We start from the raw sequence: 22,966 nt of genomic DNA on the forward strand, positions 1-22,966 counted from the left end.
TGGTTAATCATAACCTCTGGGTTGATTAACCCCAAACCCACATGCCATGAGTCTGTCGGTTCCAAAACACCTGAGAAGAGTACTGTAAGTCTAATCAACCTACTACTGGTTACCCAGAGTTAGTGCGCGTGCATGGTGCATACATAAAGATGTTTTTAATGGATCGCCGATTTCACAAGTCAAAATGAAAAATCAAAGTAAAAAAAAAGAGAGTGGCATACTTCACAGGGGTTTTAATGCACACATATGAGGAGTTTAAGCCAATAATAATGAAAAAAGCAACACGGCTGAAGAAAGAGAGTTGGCTTGGCAAAAAATAACGGACAGGTTGGCTTGGCAAAAAATAACGGACAGGATAAATGCGTGAGTGTATTAAAGTGCAAATTTGTCATCACCTAATTAAACACTCCTTCCGCGTCCTTTTGACTGTTAAATGAAAGCATTTACTTTTCCTGCCATTAATTTCTTTAGGTTAAAATACCAATGTATATTGACTAGGAACATACAGGGAGTGCAGAATTATTAGGCAAATGAGTATTTTGTCCACATCATCCTCTTTATGCATGTTGTCTTACTCCAAGCTGTATAGGCTCAAAAGCCTACTACCAATTAAGCATATTAGGTAATGTGCATCTCTGTAATGAGAAGGGGTGTGGTCTTATGACATTAACACCCTATATCAGGTGTGCATAATTATTAGGCAACTTCCTTTCCTTTGGCAAAATGGGTCAAAAGAAGGACTTGACAGGCTCAGAAAAGTCAAAAATAGTGAGATATCTTGCAGAGGGATGTAGCACTCTTAAAATTGCAAAGCTTCTGAAGCGTGATCATCGAACAATCAAGCGTTTCATTCAAAATAGTCAACAGGGTCACAAGAAGCGTGTGGAAAAACCAAGGCGCAAAATAACTGCCCATGAACTGAGAAAAGTCAAGCGTGCAGCTGCCAAGATGCCACTTGCCACCAGTTTGGCCATATTTCAGAGCTGCAACATCACTGGAGTGCCCAAAAGCACAAGGTGTGCAATAAACAGAGACATGACCAAGGTAAGAAAGGCTGAAAGACGACCACCACTGAACAAGACACACAAGCTGAAACGTCAAGACTGGGCAAAGAAATATCTCAAGACTGACTTTTCTAAGGTTTTATGGACTGATGAAATGAGAGTGAGTCTTGATGGGCCAGATGGATGGGCCCGTGGCTGGATTGGTAAAGGGCAGAGAGCTCCAGTCCGACTCAGACGCCAGCAAGGTAGAGGTGGAGTACTGGTTTGGGCTGGTATCATCAAAGATGAGCTTGTGGGGCCTTTTCGGGTTGAGGATGGAGTCAAGCTCAACTCCCAGTCCTACTGCCAGTTTCTGGAAGACACCTTCTTCAAGCAGTGGTACAGGAAAAAGTCTGCATCCTTCAAGAAAAACATGATTTTCATGCAGGACAATGCTCCATCACACGCGTCCAAGTACTCCACAGCAGGGCTGGCAAGAAAGGGTATAAAAGAAGAAAAACTAATGACATGGCCTCCTTGTTTACCTGATCTGAACCCCATTAAGAACTTGTGGTCCATCATCAAATGTGAGATTTACAAGGAGGGAAAACAGTACACCTCTCTGAACAGTGTCTGGGAGGCTGTGGTTGCTGCTGCACGCAATGTTGATGGTGAACAGATCAAAACACTGACAGAATCCATGGATGGCAGGCTTTTAAGTGTCCTTGCAAAGAAAGGTGGCTATAGTGGTCACTAATTTGTTTTTGTTTTGTTTTAGAATGTCAGAAATGTATATTTGTGAATGTGGAGATGTTATATTGGTTTCACTGGTAAAAATAAATAATTAAAATGGGTATATATTTGTTTTTTGTTAAGTTGCCTAATAATTATGCACAGTAATAGTCACCTGCACACACAGATATCCCCCTAAAATAGCTAAAACTAAAAACAAACTAAAAACTACTTCCAAAAATATTCAGCTTTGATATTAATGAGTTTTTTGGGTTCATTGAGAACATGTTTGTTGTTCAATAATAAAAATTATTCCTCAAAAATACAACTTGCCTAATAATTCTGCACTCCCTGTATGGTTTCTTATTTAATAAGGTGTAATCCTTCTGGAGCCAGAAGCCAAGTAAAAATGCAACACAAAAACATTCTGCAAAAAGGTAATATTTGATTACATGATCACTGAACTATTAATTAAACATGATTTAGTATATTCTTTTTGTCATGTAGCTACAGTAATAGAAAGAAGACTGAAACCCGTCTAACGACGGGGGCCCACCTCCACCTCCCCTCACCCCATCTGAAGAGCTGGCTCTGTCCCTTAATAAAGGGCGACCAGTGGTTGCTGGCATTCCAAGAGGCACTTGCACCACAAGTAACATGGTGAAATGTAAGTTTACTACTATGATTTGTTTTCATTATATGATTTAATAAATTTCTATCTCTGTCACTTGAAGGCTTTTGAACATGCTTAACGTTTTTATGCAGGCTTACTTTATTTAACTGCATATGATGTCTAGGCTACTGTGATCTTAGTTGTATTACTTTGTGTTTTTCCTGCATTATTGGTTTTTTCTTTGATAATATTGAGAATTTTATGGGTTGTATTTTCTTATAAATACTAATAGAGTTTTTTTGTTGTCAGGTACCTTTAGTTGCTTTTATTTTTTTATTTTATAATTTTTTTTGCCAGATAACGTATACTTGCATATTTTCATATTTGCATATAAGCAACACTAGAAATTGAATCACTGGAGCGTCGCCTTAAGGTGAGAACTTGTGCGTATATTAATCTGTTGCATGTTAAAAGTGTTGTGTATATAAAGCAATGTTATTAAAAAAAAAACACATTTTATTTCATTTTACTTTCATTGTTTTTCAATAAAGAAATCAACTTCGCAGCAGACCAGTGCAAACTATTTAATAAAAGTAATTTTGACAATTTCTCAAAATTCTTCCATCTCTGTTGTGTGCAAAAATCTGTAGAGGTTCCTCTGGGCCATCTTCTTCAATACAAAGAAGGTGGCTCTCTCCTCTTATATTATCTGCATACTTCTGAACTTAAATTCATTGCTAAGTTTGAAGTATCTTTCTGTATTTGTCAGAAGCCTGTATTAGATGATGAGTAACAAGTGGCGTTGAAAAGGAAAACCCTGAATTGGGGTCATGCTGACTACACCTGCACATACATTTAGTCATTTAGGCATTTGGCAGACGCTCTTATCCAGAGCGACTTACATTTTTATCTAATTACACATCTGAGCAGTTGAGGGTTAAGGGCCTTGCTCAAGGGCCCAACAGCGGCAACTTGGCGGTTGTGGGGTTTGAACCTGGGATCTTCTGAACCGTAGTCCAATGCCTTAACCACTGAGCTACCCCTGCTCACATGCAGGTGAATGGTCAGTGCTGGTGTAAGTGCACCCTTAATGATACGTAGCAATACAGAATTAACAACCCACAACAAATAAAAGCCTGACATTAATAAATCCTACATCAGTTTTCTCTATTGCAGGGGGACTGCAAAAAAAATTCTGTAATCAAGGTAACCTCTCCTTTACTGTGAGTCACTCACTTACTCATCATCTAGACCGTTTTATCCTGTATTCAGTGCTGCTTCACACTCATTCACACACTATGGGCAATATAGGAACGCCAAATAGCCGAATCTGCGTCTTTGGACTGTGGAAGGAAACCGGAGTACTCGGAGGAAACCCACCAAGCACAGGAAGAGCATGCAAACTCCATGAACACCGATATAGGAATCGAACCCGGACTAAGGATGTGCAAGGCAACAGTGCTGAACACTACACCACCGTGCCGATTTTAATTATTTGGACTAAATGTCATTTAAAAAATTATAAAAAGTTTATTTTTGGACTGGTATTTTGTATTTTCGCTATGTGTATTTGTGTTGTGATAATTCTCTAGTGTTGTGTACCTCCCTGCAACCCTCCCCAATTTATCCAACCTTCTGACCTGCACTAGGGGTGCACTGGCTCATACAACCTCTCAATGGCTGGGGTTGGTTCCATGACCAGAAATCAAACCTAGGTTGTATCAGTAAGACTGCCTTGCATCAGATAACCTGATATAGCCTACAGTATGAACATAAACATTTGTGTTCTGTTACAAGAATTCTAACCTAAGGATATGCTGAGTGTTGCTATTTTAACCACCTTGCAAGAAAGCTTTATCTGGTTGAAGGTAGTACAGTATTGATGCTAATGAAATTTTAAGATGGATTATGTAATCTCATCTTTTTTTTTTCTGAAATGCCAGCCATTTACCTTGGTGAAAAAAACAAACAAGGATACATTTTCCGAACTAGCAAAGCTAATAAACTCCTATTATTATTATTATTATATGTTACAGGTAAAACTCTTTTTTTTTTTTTTACACACTGGTGTTTCATTTTAATTAAACGCCTCATCTGACTGCTAAATTATTTTTTTTAGATGACGTGGCTGCCATCTACTGGTAAAAATGTAACATTGTATTGTAGGTCAAATTCAAGAAAAGCAGTAATGGATGCATAAGATAATAATAGATATACAAATTGTGCTGAATGTGCAGTTATTTTATTCCTGTTAGGATAGTCACACAAACCTTGCTTTGGTTGATAAATGCTTATGTGCTTGTGTATTTACTTTGGATATGCTGACTGTTAAGACCTCAATTAAACTGATTTTCATTATGAATTTCCTGTTTAATTATGGCAGTGTATGACCACTTTCTGGTGAAAAAGATATGTTTAAAGTGCTCTCCAATTCATACTACCTACTTGAAAAGTCATTATTTGGGGAGCACGATTGTTTGTTGTTGTGTTATTAATCGGGTTTTAGACATAATTTAGAATGTCTGTTTATATCTCAATACTGGGTGATACTGTACTATCATAACCAAAAGTCTTTTTTTTTTTTTTTTTCCCCATGGTAGTTAAATTACCATATTAATAACTGGAAAGGGACCATATTAAATGTACATTTTGTAAAAGCTGTTAATGACAAAGAATATTAACTGAAATTCTTGTGGCTTTATGCGTTTGCTCAGGTAGTTCCGTCACAGGTGCATTACAGGCCATCTTCACTGAATGTAACAGTAGGCAGCAATTGTTATGTCATACTATGACATAACAATTGCTTATGTGTCACAGGCATTTTTTATCAAATGTAACATTTGGCACATCATCATCAACTCTTATGTTATAGCCTACTTTAAGCGTATTATAGGAGTTCCACACCGAATTTAACAGTAGGCAGCACCATCATCAACTTTTATGTCATACTGTGAGCGTGTCACAGGCGTTCCTCACCGAATGTAACAGTAGGCAGTGTTGTCTACGGTGAAAATGTGTATATTAGGTCGAGCTCAGAGCGTTAACAGTGACGGCGCATACAACTGGCAGAGGTAGGGGATGACAAAACATTGGAGCAGCGCGAGGAGCGCACGCTCTATTTGCAGGTAAAGGGAGCATGTAGGCGTCAGGATGTGCAAACAAACAGACAGGCAGAGAAATAGACAGAGGGACCTGGAAAGCAGAGAGAGAGAGAGAGAAAAACGTACACTGGCAGACAGAAAGACAAATAGGTAGACAGAAAGAAAGGCAAAGGAAACAGGGAGGCAGAGAAAGAAAGGATGAGAGAGAGAGAGAGAGAGAGAGAGAGAGAGAATTATGCCAGAAATATCACGACATTTGCACTGAATTCTTCACGAAATTCAATAAAATCATTCCCAACTTCATCTGTCTCCCAGACCCGGACAAACTGCCCCACCTACTGGGGAGCACCGGGAGCGCTACACACTAGCAGCACAGTACACACACGCAACCAAGTGTGGGGCGAAGTATGAACACACTACACACACAAACAAATACAAAAATACACACGGATCACTCTCATTATTATTATTACTGTGTGTGTGTGTGCGTGTGTGAATTCCTTTTTGCAAAAGTCACTTTATCTTTGACGTTAACTAAATGTCTGTACTCTTTTATTTTACATATATTTATTTATTTTCTTATTTATTTATTTATTTTAACTATCTGCTCCTGTTTTATTCTTGTGACTCATTTCTAAACTTTTGCAATACGAATGTAAATATTTGTCATGCCAATTAAGCACCTTTGAATCTTGAATCTTGAGGTGGGGGGGCAAGAGAGAGTGGCACAGAGAGAGCGAGAGACAGAGAGCGAGAGAGACAGAGAGACAGACAGGTGGACGAAGAAGAAGAAGAAGAACATACACTGGCAGGAAGATAGACAGATAGAAAGTAACACAGAGAGACCAGGGGAGGCGGAGAGAGAGAGAGAGAGAGAGAGAGAGAAGTAAAGCCTTAAGCGCGGTAGGTAAGCAGCACTCTGTAGGTAAAATGCAGTCGGAGTCTTTCGCTGGATAAAGCGGATATATTTTTAATTGGGCGATTTTTTTATTGTAGCTTTCGCAAAAACAGAGTGGATAAGAAGTGTGGACAACCTTTTACAACGTGATTGTCTCTGCATGTCTTTACGCAAAAGGTATCGGTGTGTGTGGGCAAATGGACAAGGTGTTTTCCTGGAGACTCGGAGTCTTCTTGGTTGTCACTTTGCTGCGGCTTTTCCCAGGTAAAAAGGACATTTTCTGTTCTTTAACTTTTCACATACAGTATTAATGTTTAAACTATTACTGGTGTGTGTTTAGCATCTTAGCTACAGTAGTTTTAATAAGTGATGACGGAGTTGTCTTATCCCACTTCATTTAAACTGGTGAACATGCTGAACACATACTGTATCAATAACAGTTTAAATATCAACATGTGGAGGACAAAATGCAAAATGCATCCCCTTACTGCGCGTGCCATCGTATGTCTCGTGAAGAAAGAATGATGCATGATTTCACCACGTGGGAAAAAGTGTGTAAATGTGTGTTAAAAAACTGGAAATATACTGGACTTGCTTTTCTAATGCAAATAATAATCAAAATGCCCTAATTCATTTCAAGATTGTACACATTCACGGTATATTTCTGCTGAGTGCTTACTTTGGGGTTTAAATACTGAAAAAGTAGTAAAGAAATGTATCTTTTAAGTAGATGCTCTATGCTTCTAGAATGTACTGTGCCTCTCTTTTCCTTAACAGTACAACTGTATGTATTTAAAAGACAAAATACAGGAAACTGTAGCATGAACCGTAATTAGAACACATAAATCAAGCCCTTTTTCCTAGACACATCTGACTGGCTAAGGTTTAACCTGATGCACAGTGCAAGCAAGACAGAGAGATAGACAGACAGACAAATAGATAGATAGATAGATAGATAGATAGATACTTTAAGTTTAACACTTTTAGATTAAACTTTAATATTAAAGCCACTAAGGTTTTACATTCCCCTTGTGCCACTGGCTCAGATCTGGCCCTCACTTGTGTGTCTGGCACCGAGACTTTCCGGTTAGATCCTTGGGGTGCTTTGGGTTGTGGGATGGGGCCTCCATGAAGTGAACTTGTTCTGTGGCAGGCTGTGATGTTCTGGGTGTCCTGATATCTTTCTGTCTTGCCCAGCATTGCCTTTTTGGTGATTTGTATTACATTGATTATTCTTTGGGATCGGGCCAGGCGGGTGTAGATGCGTCATAAGTGCTTATGATCTCGTTTTTCTGACAAATTTCTCATCTGCTTGGTTTTGGTGGTGAGAACAGACAAGATAGGAGTGCTAAATACAATGGGAAAATCATCTTTTACAAACATACTGTATTCAACTAGAATTTTTGAAGATCAGTTTTACAAATTTCCTTCCTCTTAAACTGTCAGGTATATACTGTTGCAGAAGCCCCAGTATTTGAATAATGTGTAAAGAGCAAAAACTTTAGTCACACACTAATGCCATCCTTGAAATAATAATAAAAAATAATTATTATTATTTGTCACATACATGACCATACACGGTGTGATGCAGTGAAATGTTTATATAACTGTTCATGACCTAAAAAAGATAGGTAGGGTAGAGTGGAAAGACAAGAAGAAGAATAAGAAGGATTTTTCTGCAATGTACATTTTAAAATTGTCAAGAACCCGATGGTCACTCTGTCAGCGCTCCAGAGGTCCTCTGTGGAGAGAGAAGAACCTTCCAGAAAGACAACCATCTCTGCAGTAATCCACCAATCAGGCCTATATGGTAGAGTGGCAAGACGGAAACCACTCCTTAGGAAAAGGCACATGGCAGCCTGCCTGGAGTTTGCTAAAAGGCACCTAAAGGACGCTCAGACCATGGGAAACAAAATTCTCAGGTCTGATGAGACTCTCTGGCCACTCTACCATATAGAGATTGGTGGATTGCTGCAGAGAAGGTTGTCCTTCTGGAAGGTTCTTCTCTCTTTTTTGCTTGTTTAGACCAAGTGGGCAATGCCAGAGAGGATGAAGGATATCACGTCTGAGACACCTGATGCTAGAATCTTGTCAAGCTGCTCCATATACTGTAGTGCAAGTACGCCTCCCTGAAGGCACAGCCAATCTGCTTCCTAGAATTTGGGTAAAGATGGCTATGATGGGATTATTTTCTGTATATAACCTAACCTGTGACCTGTAAATATTTTAATGTCACTGTAAGTACTGACATTTATTTCTCTTCACTTGTGCGCGCTGGTGGCACTACACCTGAGCATGTGAAATACTGTAGGTCAAATGGGACTATGGGGCACATGTCCTTCCCATTTCTCCAATGTCTATAGGTTGGTGTCTATCCGTAAACAGGATGATATGAGGTTATCATATTGTTAACACCTCAATAATAGTTGATAGCGTCATTTGAATTTCGCTTCATGTTGTTAGCGACAGTACAGTGTCGTTATCAATTTTTTATGTCTCAATATAACATTGTTAAATTCGTTAACCGCTCGCTATTGAAACGGTATCATGTCACTAACACTTTCTTATTGCCTCGTGTCAAAATTTGCTGTAGAGTTGTTTTCATGTTTTTACGCATTTGTTAAAACCTTTAACGGCTCGATGTGGGATCGCTCCAGAATAATTACTGACAACGACAACTTTAAATGCAGAGATGTGAGGAGCAAATGCAGTTTAGTGGAATGAGGGGATTACTTTTGATTCTGGGAGCACAAGGAATCATAGTCACACATAATGTCTTCTGACTGTAACCCTGTTTAAAGTTTTGTGGATTTGCTACAGATGACCTACAGAAAAGTTCAACTCTCTCTTTATCAATGCAAGATCTTGTCTAAAACTAAATGCAACTCACTTACTCACTCACTCATCTTCTATACACTACACCACCGTGCCGCCTACTAAATGCAACTCTGGGTGCAAATATATGTTGTGGTATTACATGAACTTGTGCGAGCAATACCTGACAAAATATTACTGTGTTCAGGCTCCTTTTTTGATCAGGCAGTGGATATTAAGATTTACTGTATATTTCAGCTGAGAAATAATCCCAAAAAGTTATTTGTCATTTTTAATTTGTAAATAATATCCCTTGTAAATCAGCATTTTTTTATTGAAAGGTGTGTAAAGGTAAGTGACAGATTTTTTTTCCTCTTTTTTTAAGAATTTAATGCATTACGCGGCAAATGCACAAATTCGGTTATAGTTATAGTCACCACTATGCCGGTGCTCATTCATATAATATCATTATATCTATGCAATGGAATACAGTTATTTACGGAGTTTGTGATTCTGATTCTGGGGCTGAAAGGTTCACAAACCTGTGTGTGTTGCTTGTTGCTTGTGAGCAAGCGCTGACTGTGGTATAATCATGTGAAGTGTTATATTCACAGGTGTTTTTGCATAGGCTGGTTTGTGATCCCTGAATCTGATCTCCGGTGAGCTGAATATCTTATCTTATGTTCAATACAGAATAGCGTTTTGACTGTCGCAAAGCTAATAATATGGACATATGCGTGCCCAAGTGTGGTCTGTGTATTGGGAGAATTGCAAGAAATGAAACTGTGGTGACCAGCACATTAACAGAAATACCCAAATAAATGCACACTTAAAAACAAATTAACTAAATAAAAAGAACGTTTCTGGCACTTTTGCAGCTTCTTTTTCAGCCATTGTGGATACTCCTGGCATGAGACTGGAGTGAGTTGTGAGGTTTTTTTTAATACTAAGGCTTTGTTCACACGGGCGTTAAAATCGAGCGGTTTTTTTTGCGTTTGTAGCGTCCGGTAAGCGCGGATCAAGCGGCGAGTGTTTTCTACACATGGGAGTCAATGAGTGTGTTCACACGGGCTTTGGTGACGTGCGTTTGTCCAGCTGCGCGTTTATACGGCATTAAAAAACTTTGCATGCAGCTTTTTCTTGCCGTTCAAAACCCAACGAACGCAAGAAAACCGCTTCTAGTTTGTTTTCTGCGCGTTCATTTTACGCTTCGGAGGACCGGATATATCCCATGATCCTACATGCTATACATAGGAAAATGCGGAAAAGGGCAAAATAAAAAAAAAATAATTGTGAAAAACTTACACGGAGATTTTCATTTCTTCATAAACCACAAAAAAAACTTCCTTTAATCCGACATTGTGCAGTCAAAGAGTGAACCCGGTAGCGGCGGGCTTTCATATCCAGTTCCCGACACACTGCCCCCACAGGTTAACACAAAAACTACAATTTGGGCTGCAGGCCGACGTTAGACAGAGACAAACCAACGCCGGTGTAGAAGTCAATCAAGCGCCACTACAAAATGCAACATAAACGTCTAGGACGTTCAGAGCGCGTTCGTTCCAAAAACTTAACGCCTGTGTGAACAAGGCCTTATACCATAGCTGTGTGACTGTACAACCTATAACATATGCAATCTAAAGCAATCCTATTGGCACAGACTAGCTACAGAAGCAGGAATGTTCACACATAAACATCAAAAGAGGATTGAGCACCTGCCCCTTTTTCTTACTTAACAGATAGTGGCCTTTTTTTCTGTGGAATTTCAGGGCGAGTCGGGAAATGTTGAGACTCTGTCGAGTTCTGATGTGTTGCACGGTACACAGCTAAGCAGTGTGTGTATAGGGAGAATACACACAGCAAACAATGACATTGTGGCTTAGTTTCTTTCGTTGTTTCCTGTTTTTGTGATCAAATTAGTGAATACTAAAGAAGACCATTGTGTTTATGTGAACTGATTATTTTGCAGACATTTGTTGAAAAATGAAACAACATGAAACAATTCACTGAGTGTGAGGAAATTTAAATAATTGGTAAGTAAGTCAGAGTTGTGTTTATATATTAAACAATTGGTTTAGCATGGATTGTAATTAGCATCTTCTATGTATTATATACATCTTTTATATAGTATATTTTTAGCCGCAAATGAGGACCTCTTATTCATCTGTGCAGCTGTATAAGATACATAATTAAGAAAATGCTGATATTAACAGTATGATTTGCATATTTCCACAGTGCCACAAAGTCATAATGTTGCATTGCGAGGCATCTTCACACCCCTATGGTCCATCTGTTTCTACCAGTTCCCTGCTTTAGTTTAGCTGAAGGAATGTTTGCATTTTAATCTCTCATGCACATTTAATATAGCTATCTTTAAATAATTTACTGAAGCAATATGTACCCAGGTGGAATGAAGGATTTAGCTCAGCACAGATGAACTGTTTAAGCTCTCATGTTGACAGTGATGTATGTCAATCATTACAGTGTAAACAAGCTTGTAATCTCCCTAAAGTTAGGGTTAATGACTTTCTGCATACCTGCGTTTCTTGACTCATTTCTTATTCATGGGTTTTGCATTTGTAAGTGTCGTTATCGCCTACCACAGGATTTAGTTGCATCACTGTGCCATTGTTAAGCGTTGACGGTTGGGGAGAAATCTAAATGTCCATTTAATAGTAATTCAGCTGTATTTTTGGAATTTGCATAAGGTTTTTCTTTACTACTTATAGTTAAATACGTTTGAGCTATTTAAGAAATGGGATTTAAAATTCAGCTGGCAGACAATGGCATTCACATGCACATAGGTACGTTCCTAAAGTAGAGTATTAACTGTTGTTGGCTGTGAACATTATGTGTGGGTGTTTTAACCTGACATCTGCACTCAGGTGGGTTCAGACAGCTGGATCTTGATGTTGTTATTTTAAGAAATTCACTTTTTCAGACTGTTAAAAGTCCCTACCAGTGACTGATCCATCTGTGATAACAGATAGGCTCAGTTCACCCCTGATCATTATAAAAGCTGGTTCTCAGTACAAGAAGCAATTATACTGGCTCCCTGCACAGCACAGAAATTACATATCAGAAGAAAAAAAAATGTTTCACTTAATCAAGTCTGTCCTGTTTCAATGAATTCCAGTATACTGTAATTGATCTGACATATGTTAGTTAAATCCTGCTGGTTTGGACCAAAGGAGCTTTTAATGAAGCAGAATGAATTTTATAACAAACAGAACATAATGCTGTATATTTTACCTTTTTCATCATACAACTGGCATTTGACATTTTTTCCTATATTCTGTGTGCCTTCCAAAAGCAGTCCCTTATTCAGAAAGGTTGGTTTAGAACTGTCCAATGTATTTATTCCATAAAATTTCTTTTCATTTTGTGAAGCTGCTTTGAGACAGTGACCATTGTTAAAAGTGAGAGAGAGAGAGAGAGAGAGATAACTTCACTCATGCACACACACATGAAACACTTGCATACACATATATGAAACAGTCACACATACATATATACTACTAACTGCTCAAACAACTACATATGAGACGCGCACACATACACACAAACTCCCCATGCACACGCACCTATAAGACGCACGCACACACAACTATGAGATGCACGCACATACACACAAACTCTCCGTGCACACACATCCATGAGACGCGCGCACACACAACTATGAGATGCATGCACATACACACACACACAAACTCTCTATGCACACACACCTATGAGACGCGCGCACACACAACTATGAGATGCACCACATACAGCTATGAAATTCTCAGTGTAACCAGAAGTCATTTCAGTGTAGAAGGAAGTCATTTCAGTGTAAAAGGAAGTCATTTCAGTAGACGGACTTTTCGCTTCATTCTCCCTAAACGGTAGTACTGGTTTGTAAACAACCTGCTGTTGGTCAGTTTAGAAGACGGAGTAGGACAGTATAATGATCATCACTGCTCAATCAAGTGGCGTATTCAGAACTGTTCACATAATGTCTGAATATTGCAGTGGAAGAAACCGCAGGTGATGATTTGCAAAAAGAAAATTGAAGCACGGAATCTGTGGCTAATATATCCTATAAACCTGAAAGTCACTAAAGTAATCCGCCTGCTGAATCACTAAGCAGATGACGCGTCTTCCTCATGAATTTTAGTGCAAATTTTCACATATTCCAAAAACATACACACACATACACACACACGCAGAGACACACAAACAGGTGCTGCAATATCTTTATCCCTGAAGCCCTCAATTTATTTCACAGCCTGCTGGAAGTAATGATGCAGTCAGGGCAAAGGTCCTCGGAGTAATGATGCAGTCAAGCCGTACAGCTCCTCTGTACGTGCACTCCGGCTTTATCCAATCATGTCTTGTGATCTTTTGAACACTTTGAAAATTGCATGAGCCACGGGCGAGGGCCATGCTGATTTACAGCAGGTGGACCTGGGGAGACTGACCACGGTAATAAGGCTCTCACCCTGATAAGTAGGGCCGTGGCTTGCTCTGTGTGAGGGAGGCAGGTCACGTCTTCCTCATGGCATGGAGTCTGTGTTTCAGATCAGATGGTATGAAGAATTTATAAATTTCAAGTCAAGCAGGCATGTGAAATATGCTGCCTAGTGCTATGGTGCCTGGAATGCTAAGACAACAGCAAAAAAGTGGTAAATAATGTAATGTAATACAGCTAGCCAGTTTTGTGCATTAATACAGACTGATGCGTGAGTAGCAATCAGTAGAAACAGGGGAAAAAAATAATCCTGTTATATATTGTGATTTTTTTTGTGTAGAAATTCGTGTATTGTCACACTGACTCCAAAACCTTTTATATATATATATATATATATATATATATATATATATATATATATATATATATATATATATAAACTCGGTTGTTGGGCTACAACCACTAACTAGGGATTGCAAGACTATTAATGTACATGTGACGCCGACCGACCGCATCTTTTTGAAAAGTTTGCTCAGGCACCAATGAGAGCAGCGTAACACACTCGGAGTATAGCGCTACCTGCTCCTTCTGCTTGTGTACCCTCACAGATGCCCATAATTGGCTTAGAGCCGCACCTGATGTAAAGTGCTAAAGTGCCTCCCGTCTTTCCCCTCTGAGAGAGCTCGTCCAATCAGCTCTCTCTAGGCTCCCGACTGCTGAAGGCTACAGCATCTCCCAGGATTCGCACTTCCGATCCCCAGATGACAGGGCGAGCTCTTTACTGCTGCACCACACAGGGGCATATTTGTTTTAATTTTAGGTAGAAAAATGTTGCCATTCTTAGATAATCCTACAGGTCGTGTGCTCTAAACTACTCACACATTGCCAAAAATGATTTTGTAGTTTGTTCAAAATTATAATATAATCTAAACAAAAAATAATAAATATGATGACAGAAGAGTTATATGACAGTTTAATGCTGTACTTTATCTCATCAGGGTTTTTCACTAGATGTAAACGAACCACAGTTGATCAATGATCTGTATGGAAATGTTTGCATAAATCGACAGACATATGAACTGTGGATTAACTGCAAAATTTGATCATCATAGGTTGAAATAAAATGTCATCGCTGCTGCATGGCATTATATTTATGCCCGATCTCGAGCAAAAAACTGCATGTGCACTAATTATATTTTCATTAATTTCAAATAAGTTGAGTTCCCAAAACATGATTTTTCATGCATCTCTGTACAATAACCTCAACACTATAGATCTCAGGACTGTCCCTAAAAACAACCTACATTTTATTCTGTTCCTCCTCCCCAGCCATGTAATCCAGGCTGAACAGAGATGATTGCCGGGTTCAGATGTATTAGGAGGTGAAGTAGATTAGAAGTGGACTGAGGATTATGGAGGGGAATGTTTGCTTTAATGAACAAGTCCATGCAGGATCAATTATTGAACTGCTTAGCAAACAAGAATGGCATCAAATATTCCTACAGATCTTTGGCAAATACATTAATTATGGTAATTATGGTTCAGGTTGTCCCATAGTATCTTAACAATGATAACTTTATTTATTGAAGGTAATGCATATCATATCCTTTTGCCTAATTTATACTGCTCAGTTGTTAGTCTGGATGAATACTCAGTTCTTTAATAATATGTTATAGACATGAAATAGTAATAATTTACTTATGCTGCATATTTTATTTTGTTATCTTTTTACATGAGCTTAGACCAGTGCCATGCACAATTGATTTACCAGCCATGTGGATGACTCTGGATTTAGTTAGGTGAGGCACGGTTGCGCCAGGCTAATAAGGTCTAAAGGACCCGATTTAGTCAGCCAGCTAGGGACACTCATCAGATTAACGTGCATATTTGTCTTTAAGCTTCATTTTCCATCACACCTGCAGAATTGCCTGGTCTAAATGAGAGAGACTTTTCCGCCCTGCGTCTCCAGCAGTTTTATTAAATCCATTACCGTCTCCACCCATCTGCACTTTACTGTCATCTGTGCAGCTGCTCATCATCAAGCCTTATCACATTTGTCCTATAGAGCAGATCCATCATGAAGAATGGTCATGTTATAAATGTGAGCTCAGATCCTTGTCTTCAAAATGAAATGTCTTGTTCGTTTAGTTGTAACAAATAATTGGATGCTGGGGAAAAATGCTAACATAACATCATGTACAAGAAGATATAATCAACCATGACTGAACTGACCACAGAGAATACACTTAACCACAAAGTTTGGTGTGTTTCTGTAATGTGAACACTCCATATTGTGCCTGTGCCTGGATCAGTGTTAGAGTGCTTGAGTCCACTTCAAATATGAGAGCCAACCTAAACATGAAAGTGGAACACCATTTAAAACGCGAAGACCATTTAAAATGTGAAATGGCAACAATATTAGGCATATCACCAAAGTTAACTTCTTTTTCTCTTTGTGTTTATTGGCAGCTCGCAAAACCACAAGGTACCACCTACTATACACCTACCGCAGATTGTAAATACATAGAGTGAGGTCAATAAGTATTTGATCACCCTGTAATTTTGAAAGTTCTCTTACAGTACTCACAAATCATGGAGGGGTCTACAATTTTCAGCATAGGTACATTTCCACTGTGAGAGACAAAAGAGAAATACAGAAATCACATTGTATGATTTTTTTTACAATTTATTTGTGAATTACTGTGTCAAATAAGTATTTGATCACTTGCTTATCAGCCAGATTTCTGACCCTCAAAGGACTGTTATTTTAGGCCATATGCTTCTTACGGAGCCACTCCTTGGTTTTCCTGGCTGTGTGCTTTGAATCATTGTCATGTTGGAAGACCCAGCCACGATCCATCTTCAATGATCTGACTGAGGGAAGCAGATTTTTGCCCAATATGTCACAATACATGGCCCCGTTCATCCTCTCCTTAATACAGTGCAGTCGTTCTGTCCCCTGTGCAGAAAAGCACCCCCAGAGCATGATGCTTCAAGCTTTCTCTGATTTCCATAATTAGTCAATGCAAATGACAGGCAGTATAATTTTCTAGTTATCAACCATAAGTGTATCATTAGAATTTTATTGAACAAACGTCCTATTGATAACAATATTTATTTCAAAAATAAAAAACTGAAAATGCACTGTTCCAAATTATTATGCACAACAGAGTTAAAACATTTTATAGGCTGTAAGAACTGAAAATGGGCTTTTGTTGAATTTGCAGCTTTACGGGGTCATATTTACTGAAATTAAAAGCTATTTTAATCAAAAACATCCTAACAGGGCATGTTGCATCTTGACATAGGACCCCTTCTTTAATATTACCTTTACAATCCCTGCATCCATTGAACTTGTGAGTTTTTGGACAGTTTCTGCTTGAATTTCTTTGCAGGATGTCAGAATAGCCTCCCAAAGCTGATGTTTCAATGCAAACCGCCTCCCACCCTCTTAGATCTTTTGCTTAAGGATGCTCCAAAGGTTTTGGGTTTGAGGTCAGGGGAGCTTTGTGGCCACACCATGATCTTTTATGCCCATAGCAGCCAATGACACAGAGGTATTCTTTGCAGCATTAGATGGTGCATTGTCATCCATAAAAATGATTTTGTGATTTGTTACGGAAGGCACATTTCTTCTTTTATTACCATGGAAGAAAGTGGTCAGTCACATGATTCCAGCCCAAAACATGAGTCTGGCACCTCCTTGCTGATGTCGCAGCCTTGTTGGGACATGGTGGCCAGCCACCAACCATCCACTACTCCATCCATCTGGACCATCCAGGGTTGCACAACACTCATCAGTAACCAAGACTGTTTAAAAATTAGTCTTCATGTATGCCTGGGCCCACTGCAACCGTTTCTGCTTGTGAGCATTGATTGGGGGTGACTGAATAGTAGGTTTATGCACAACTGCAAGCCTCTGAAGGATCCTACACCTTGAGTCTCATGGTACTCCAGAGGCACCAGTAGCTTTAAATACCTGTTTGATGCTTTGTAATGGCATTTTAGCAGCTGCTCTTAATCCGATGAATTTGTCTGGCAGAAACCTTTCTGCCTTTATCTGCACAAACCTGTCTGTACACTGAATCAGCCACAAATGTCTTCACAGCACGATGATCACGCTTAAGTTTTCTTGAAATATCTAATGTTTTCATACCTTGTCCAAGGCATTGCACTATTTGACGCTTTTCGGCAGCATAGATATCCTTTTTCTTTCCCATATTGCTTGAAACCTGTGGCCTGCTTAATAATGTGGAGCAACCTTCTTCAGTACTTTTCCTTTGACTGGGTTTATCTGGCATCTAATTATCACACGTGTCTGAGATTCATTTCAGTGATCCAAAGAGCCCGAGACACAACACCATCCATGAGTTTAATTTTAAAACTGAACATTTAATGTTTATGACACTAAACTATGTTTATGACACTACACTATATGCACAATTTGCATAATAATTTGGAACACAGTGTAGAAAATTGGCCAGTTTGAGAGCTGGGCCAAGGTGTAAAGCAATCATGTCCTTTGAAAAAAACGTGGAATCAGTCTGCGAGTTACCAGATCACTTTGAATAGTTGTTAATCTTTCATAATGTGCCTTCATGCTGTGAAAGGTATGTTGTTTCAGAAACAATCAGAAGGTGTTTAAGCTTAAAACTTTTAACCCTCAATTGCCTGTTTTTACCATTAACATTTACTTTACATTGATTTTATTAAGGGACACCACAATAATCCTTGGTAGGACCCAACACGTAAACCTTAAAACAGATTGTGTTGGAAACAGCCTTATGAGATTTTGATCCATGCTGACATGACTGCCTCACATAATTGCTGCACATTTGTGAAAACTGCATTTATTGCGATAAATTTTTATTCATTCATTCAGAAAACATTGTCACGTTCTTAGAGCCAGTTGCAGGTGACATGTGTTTTGTGATAATATCCTGCTGGAAGTGAGCATTTTCTGATGTGTTCAATTCCATTTTTCCGAATTACAGCTATAAAGGGATGCTGATGGTCAGCAGCAATACCTTTTGATTTTCTGACACTTTGCAAACAATGCTGGATTGCTATTAAAGAAACCAGAGTGTGCAAAGGAAGTATGCCCCACATTGTTATGCCACCATCACCACAACCCGCCTGAAGGCTGTCTAATTTCGACAGCCTGCTACATGAAAATACCAAACCAGCACGCCTGGGGCCAAAGCCATAAAATCACTGAGAACACATTTTAATCATTCTGAGTTGATGTAAAACCAACGTTTTAGGGTTGTATCTGTCTGAATTTATGCATTGGGTTGCTGTCATGCACATGATTAGAGCGGAGGTACAGGAGTCCTTAATAGAGTGGCCTTTGATAAATTAATGTGCACCAGAAAATTTGCACCATAATGACATAAATTGTGCCTGTTAAAAATTGTGTGTTTAAAAAAAAAAAAGCTGTCTTCACATCTTCACAATATAAGAAAAAGAACCAATGTGGAATCATACTTTTTTTTTTGTGCACAACCAGACTTTTTCATGTTACGATTACTATTAATTTATCATATGATTTTTCCCACTTAATTAGATTGAAGCCCAATGAGCAGCATGTGTGAAAACTACTTGAACCTGAGTATGATTTGTGGACTGCTCAGCTCTTACACATTTTAAATCAGAACACTTACTGCATACATTAGATTCAAGATTGAAAGTCAAGCTTTTAGAGGTGTTAACTGTCCACTGTTCTTCTTAACTTGGCTTGTATTTTGTGCTGAAATGGCTCTTTGTGTGTATACCTCGTGATTGGCTTCGAAGATCTTTTTGTCTGGGAACTCTCTAAAACGTATCGTGTTGTATTGTTCCTCAGCAGACTCGACAGAAGACTCCACAAAACACTTTTCCATACAGTATTTTGCACTCTTATTGTGTAAAGTTACTGCGTCACACTGAACATTCCTACAGCTGCAAAAACTTTGGGTGAACGCAGTAAGAACTTGAACACAGCAGAAACTGATAAGGGCATAGTACTGTATTACTGAACATGGAGCTGTAATTTTTTTTTAAAAAGCCCATTGAGGACATGGTGAAGCAAGATAAAAGAATAAATCAATACGAATGTGGTAGCCATGACCAGTTAACTGCATACAGTATCTAATACCTTTTAGGGACTTCACTGATGTACTGTAATACAAGCATGCCGTTCTGATTGAGCTGTCATTGAAATGCTATTTTTCAATGTCACTGAAGTTTCACAGCAATCTCTTCGGGCATGTGCTATGGCCTTGGTAGGTTCATGCTGCATTGTAGAAGACTGTTGTAGAAGTCTTTACCATGTTTAAGGACCTGCAGCAGGTTACCAGAGTGTCTATAAGTGATGGGTCGTTCCTGAACGATTCGTTCTTTTTGACTGAGTCTGTAATGTGACTCAAAAGAACGAGTAGTCTCGGAGAGTGATTCGTTCATTTTCCACTGGATGCGTATGCGCAAATCATCGCAAAACCTTTGTAGATTATGTACAGAAAACAGAATTGAACAGTGACTCCCATAGACGGTATGCAGTGCAGTACACAGGAAACAGAATTAAGGGATTATTTCTCAATGACTCTTCAAGGCCCAAATCATTTGTTCTTTTGTCACATGACTCCCATAGACACTATGTAGTGCAATGGATTCAGAAGAACAAACAACTATGAATATGTTGATTATACGAATATGTCCTTAGCTGCATTGTAATATGTTCATTACTGGAACTATAGCCAACATTTTTATATGTAGACATGTTGGGGGTCTGTGTATTGAACATTTTATTTTATTTGTGATCAAAAGAATGAAATGTATAAAATGACTCGAAAAAAGATTTGTTCATTTTGATGAATGAGATTCAAAAAACCGAGTAACTAAAATGATTCAAACTCCCAATCACTAGTGTCCCAATGTCATGTTCTGAGAAATTAGAATAAATACTGTACACAATTCCTCACACCATCACTTTATGATAAAATTATTTTTACCCATTGAACGTATTGACAATGTAGTAAACGTGTAATAAGCACCTGGTAAGAGCGTGGTGAAATCTTACCGGACATGATGAGTACATGATCATGTGTGAGTGCATAATCATGTGTGTGAACAGATGGTTGCATTGAGAGCCTGACAGGGATGCAGTTAGAAAGTGGAATGAACTTCATTTTGATCCCGTTCTCACTGCATTCTTGAATATTTTTAGGACGCAGTGGGAATTTTATGATCTTTGTGTGACGGGAAGAAATAAGGATAATGAAGTGTGCTGTCGTGAAAATTGCCAAAAAGTGTGAAGCTGAGTTCCAATAAAAGCTTTTCCTAAAATCTTTCCCTCTTATACCATAGTGATTTGTTAATGATTATATATTTTTATCTACAAATTAATTATACATTCTACAATTTAATTTGTATGCAATGATATAGTTTTTTTTTCTGAAAAGCCTTGGAATGGATAAAAACAGCGAGATCATTAATTAAAAAACTGTTAGGACTTTAAGTTAAAACTTAAGGACTGTTTGTGCCCACTTATAATTTAACATAAAAATTAAGCTTGTGGTTATTAAATAAAGATTATACTCAGTACATATTGAGTATAATATTATGTATACTTTATATAGTATTAACAATTTTCAATTGTTCAATCTCAACTTTAATGATTACAGTGTAAAATGAAATACATTGATTCTATAAGAAAAAAAGAACAAAAAGCCTATTGCTTTAGTGTTCCAAAGTAGTGCATCATGGCCCAGAAATGTAAACTTAATTTTTTTTTTTTTATGTTGACTTATGTATTATTAATATATGTATTTAAAATTAAAAAGAGACACAGGTTAATTCTGTCAACTTTTCAAGCACAGAGACCCCAAATAGAGCCATTAACGATTTTAACGAATTCGTAAATAAAAACAATGAGACCAGCGGTGAGACCAGCAATGCTCTACATCTTAGAGACACGGGCACTGAAGAAAAGACAGGAGTTAGCAGAGCTGAAGATGTTGAGGTTCTCTTTGGGAGTGACAAGGATGGATAGGATCAAGAATGAGTTCATCAAATGGACAACCCACGTTAGATGATTTGGAGATAAAGTCAGAGAGGCCAGATTGAGGTGGTTTGGACATGTTCAGAGGAGAGATGGTGAATATATCGGTAGAAGGATGCTACGGTTGGAACTGCCAGGCAGGAGGTCTAGAGGAAGACCAAACAGGTGATTCATGGATGCAGTGAGAAAGTTAGTTGGTGTGAGAGAAGAGGATGCAGAGGATAGGGTTAGATGGAGGCAGATGATTCGCTGTGGCGACCCCTGAAAGGGAACAGCTGAAAGACAAAGAAGAAGAAGAGGAAGTAAATAAAAACAATGAAAATAACTGTGAATTTTGCCACGAGCAATACTGAAGTGGTAGCGATAGATAACGTTTCAATAGGGTGCTGTCAAAATGAACTAAATTGTATAATGTTATACTAAGCCAATGAGTTAACTAAGGAAAAAAATAAGCATTATACAGATATATACATTTAAACACAATTAGCAATAATCAAGCATTACTATTAGACATAAACATTTTTCATATCTTGCTGTTCGAACAATCCGAAAAACCTAAAAATGAGGTATAATTTTCATAAAATGTGTAATTAGGCATATAGATGAGCCACATGTTCAACATAAAGCCCCCTAACCTCTGCCTTTTCTACCAGCTCCTAACTGCACCTAGCAATATCTTATCATCCCATAACAGCCAACATTTTGAGAGCAGCTGCAAGCTGTGCTATCTGGAGCAGACTGGAAAAAATATATATATTGTGACCTGGAAATTCCCAGAGCATTTATTGCTCACGCACCCCTGCCATCTCAGGCTCTGGTGTGAATATTTAGAAGTCAGCCAAGGGAATGAAAGGACACACTTCTCATCTTGGAGCTGTGTTACTTCCATATATACAGAAGTGAAAGATAGAGAGAGCTGCTGTGGATACTACCAGAGCCTTCTATAGATTTTAATAGATTAGAGGTTATTTTTGAATAATTTTTAGAGAGCTGGATTAAAAAATATAAATGTATATGTGAAAAACATTGACATAGTCTAAATACATACACATAGTGGATGTAGTAATAAATTATGCATGCAATGATTGATGGACAAATCACCCCAATGCCCTGCACGGATTGTCTGCGAGCCTCTCCGTCATTGATTGGATTATACTGTACATTTATTGGATTTTTTTCACACAGTCCACAGAACAACTCAATTTCGTTTTGCCACAGTTTTCTTCCCAGATTTAGTCATTTCTCATGCACTAGCTAATTGTTCCCCAGCGTCTAATTAGCGAGGATAAACCAGCACATGGCACAAGCTGCTGCATACTGTATGTTCTAAATTGTAA

The 22,966-nt window shown here is 38.4% G+C and overlaps 1 protein-coding gene across 2 annotated transcripts in view; it reads left to right on the forward strand.

The window, feature by feature from the left end:
- The first annotated feature begins 6,320 nt into the window (after window positions 1–6,320).
- Window positions 6,321–22,966, forward strand: part of LOC128532832 (endothelial cell-selective adhesion molecule-like) — a 38,886-nt gene continuing 22,240 nt past the window's right edge. For both annotated transcript variants that reach the window (XM_053506932.1, XM_053506933.1), the window contains exon 1: window positions 6,321–6,591. In XM_053506932.1, the coding sequence (XP_053362907.1) occupies window positions 6,525–6,591 (67 nt within the window). In that variant the 5' untranslated portion in view covers window positions 6,321–6,524. The remainder of the gene's footprint in view (window positions 6,592–22,966) is intronic.

Source organism: Clarias gariepinus, chromosome 11 (genome assembly GCF_024256425.1).
Source record: "Clarias gariepinus isolate MV-2021 ecotype Netherlands chromosome 11, CGAR_prim_01v2, whole genome shotgun sequence".
Classification (NCBI taxonomy): Eukaryota; Metazoa; Chordata; class Actinopteri; order Siluriformes; family Clariidae; genus Clarias; species Clarias gariepinus.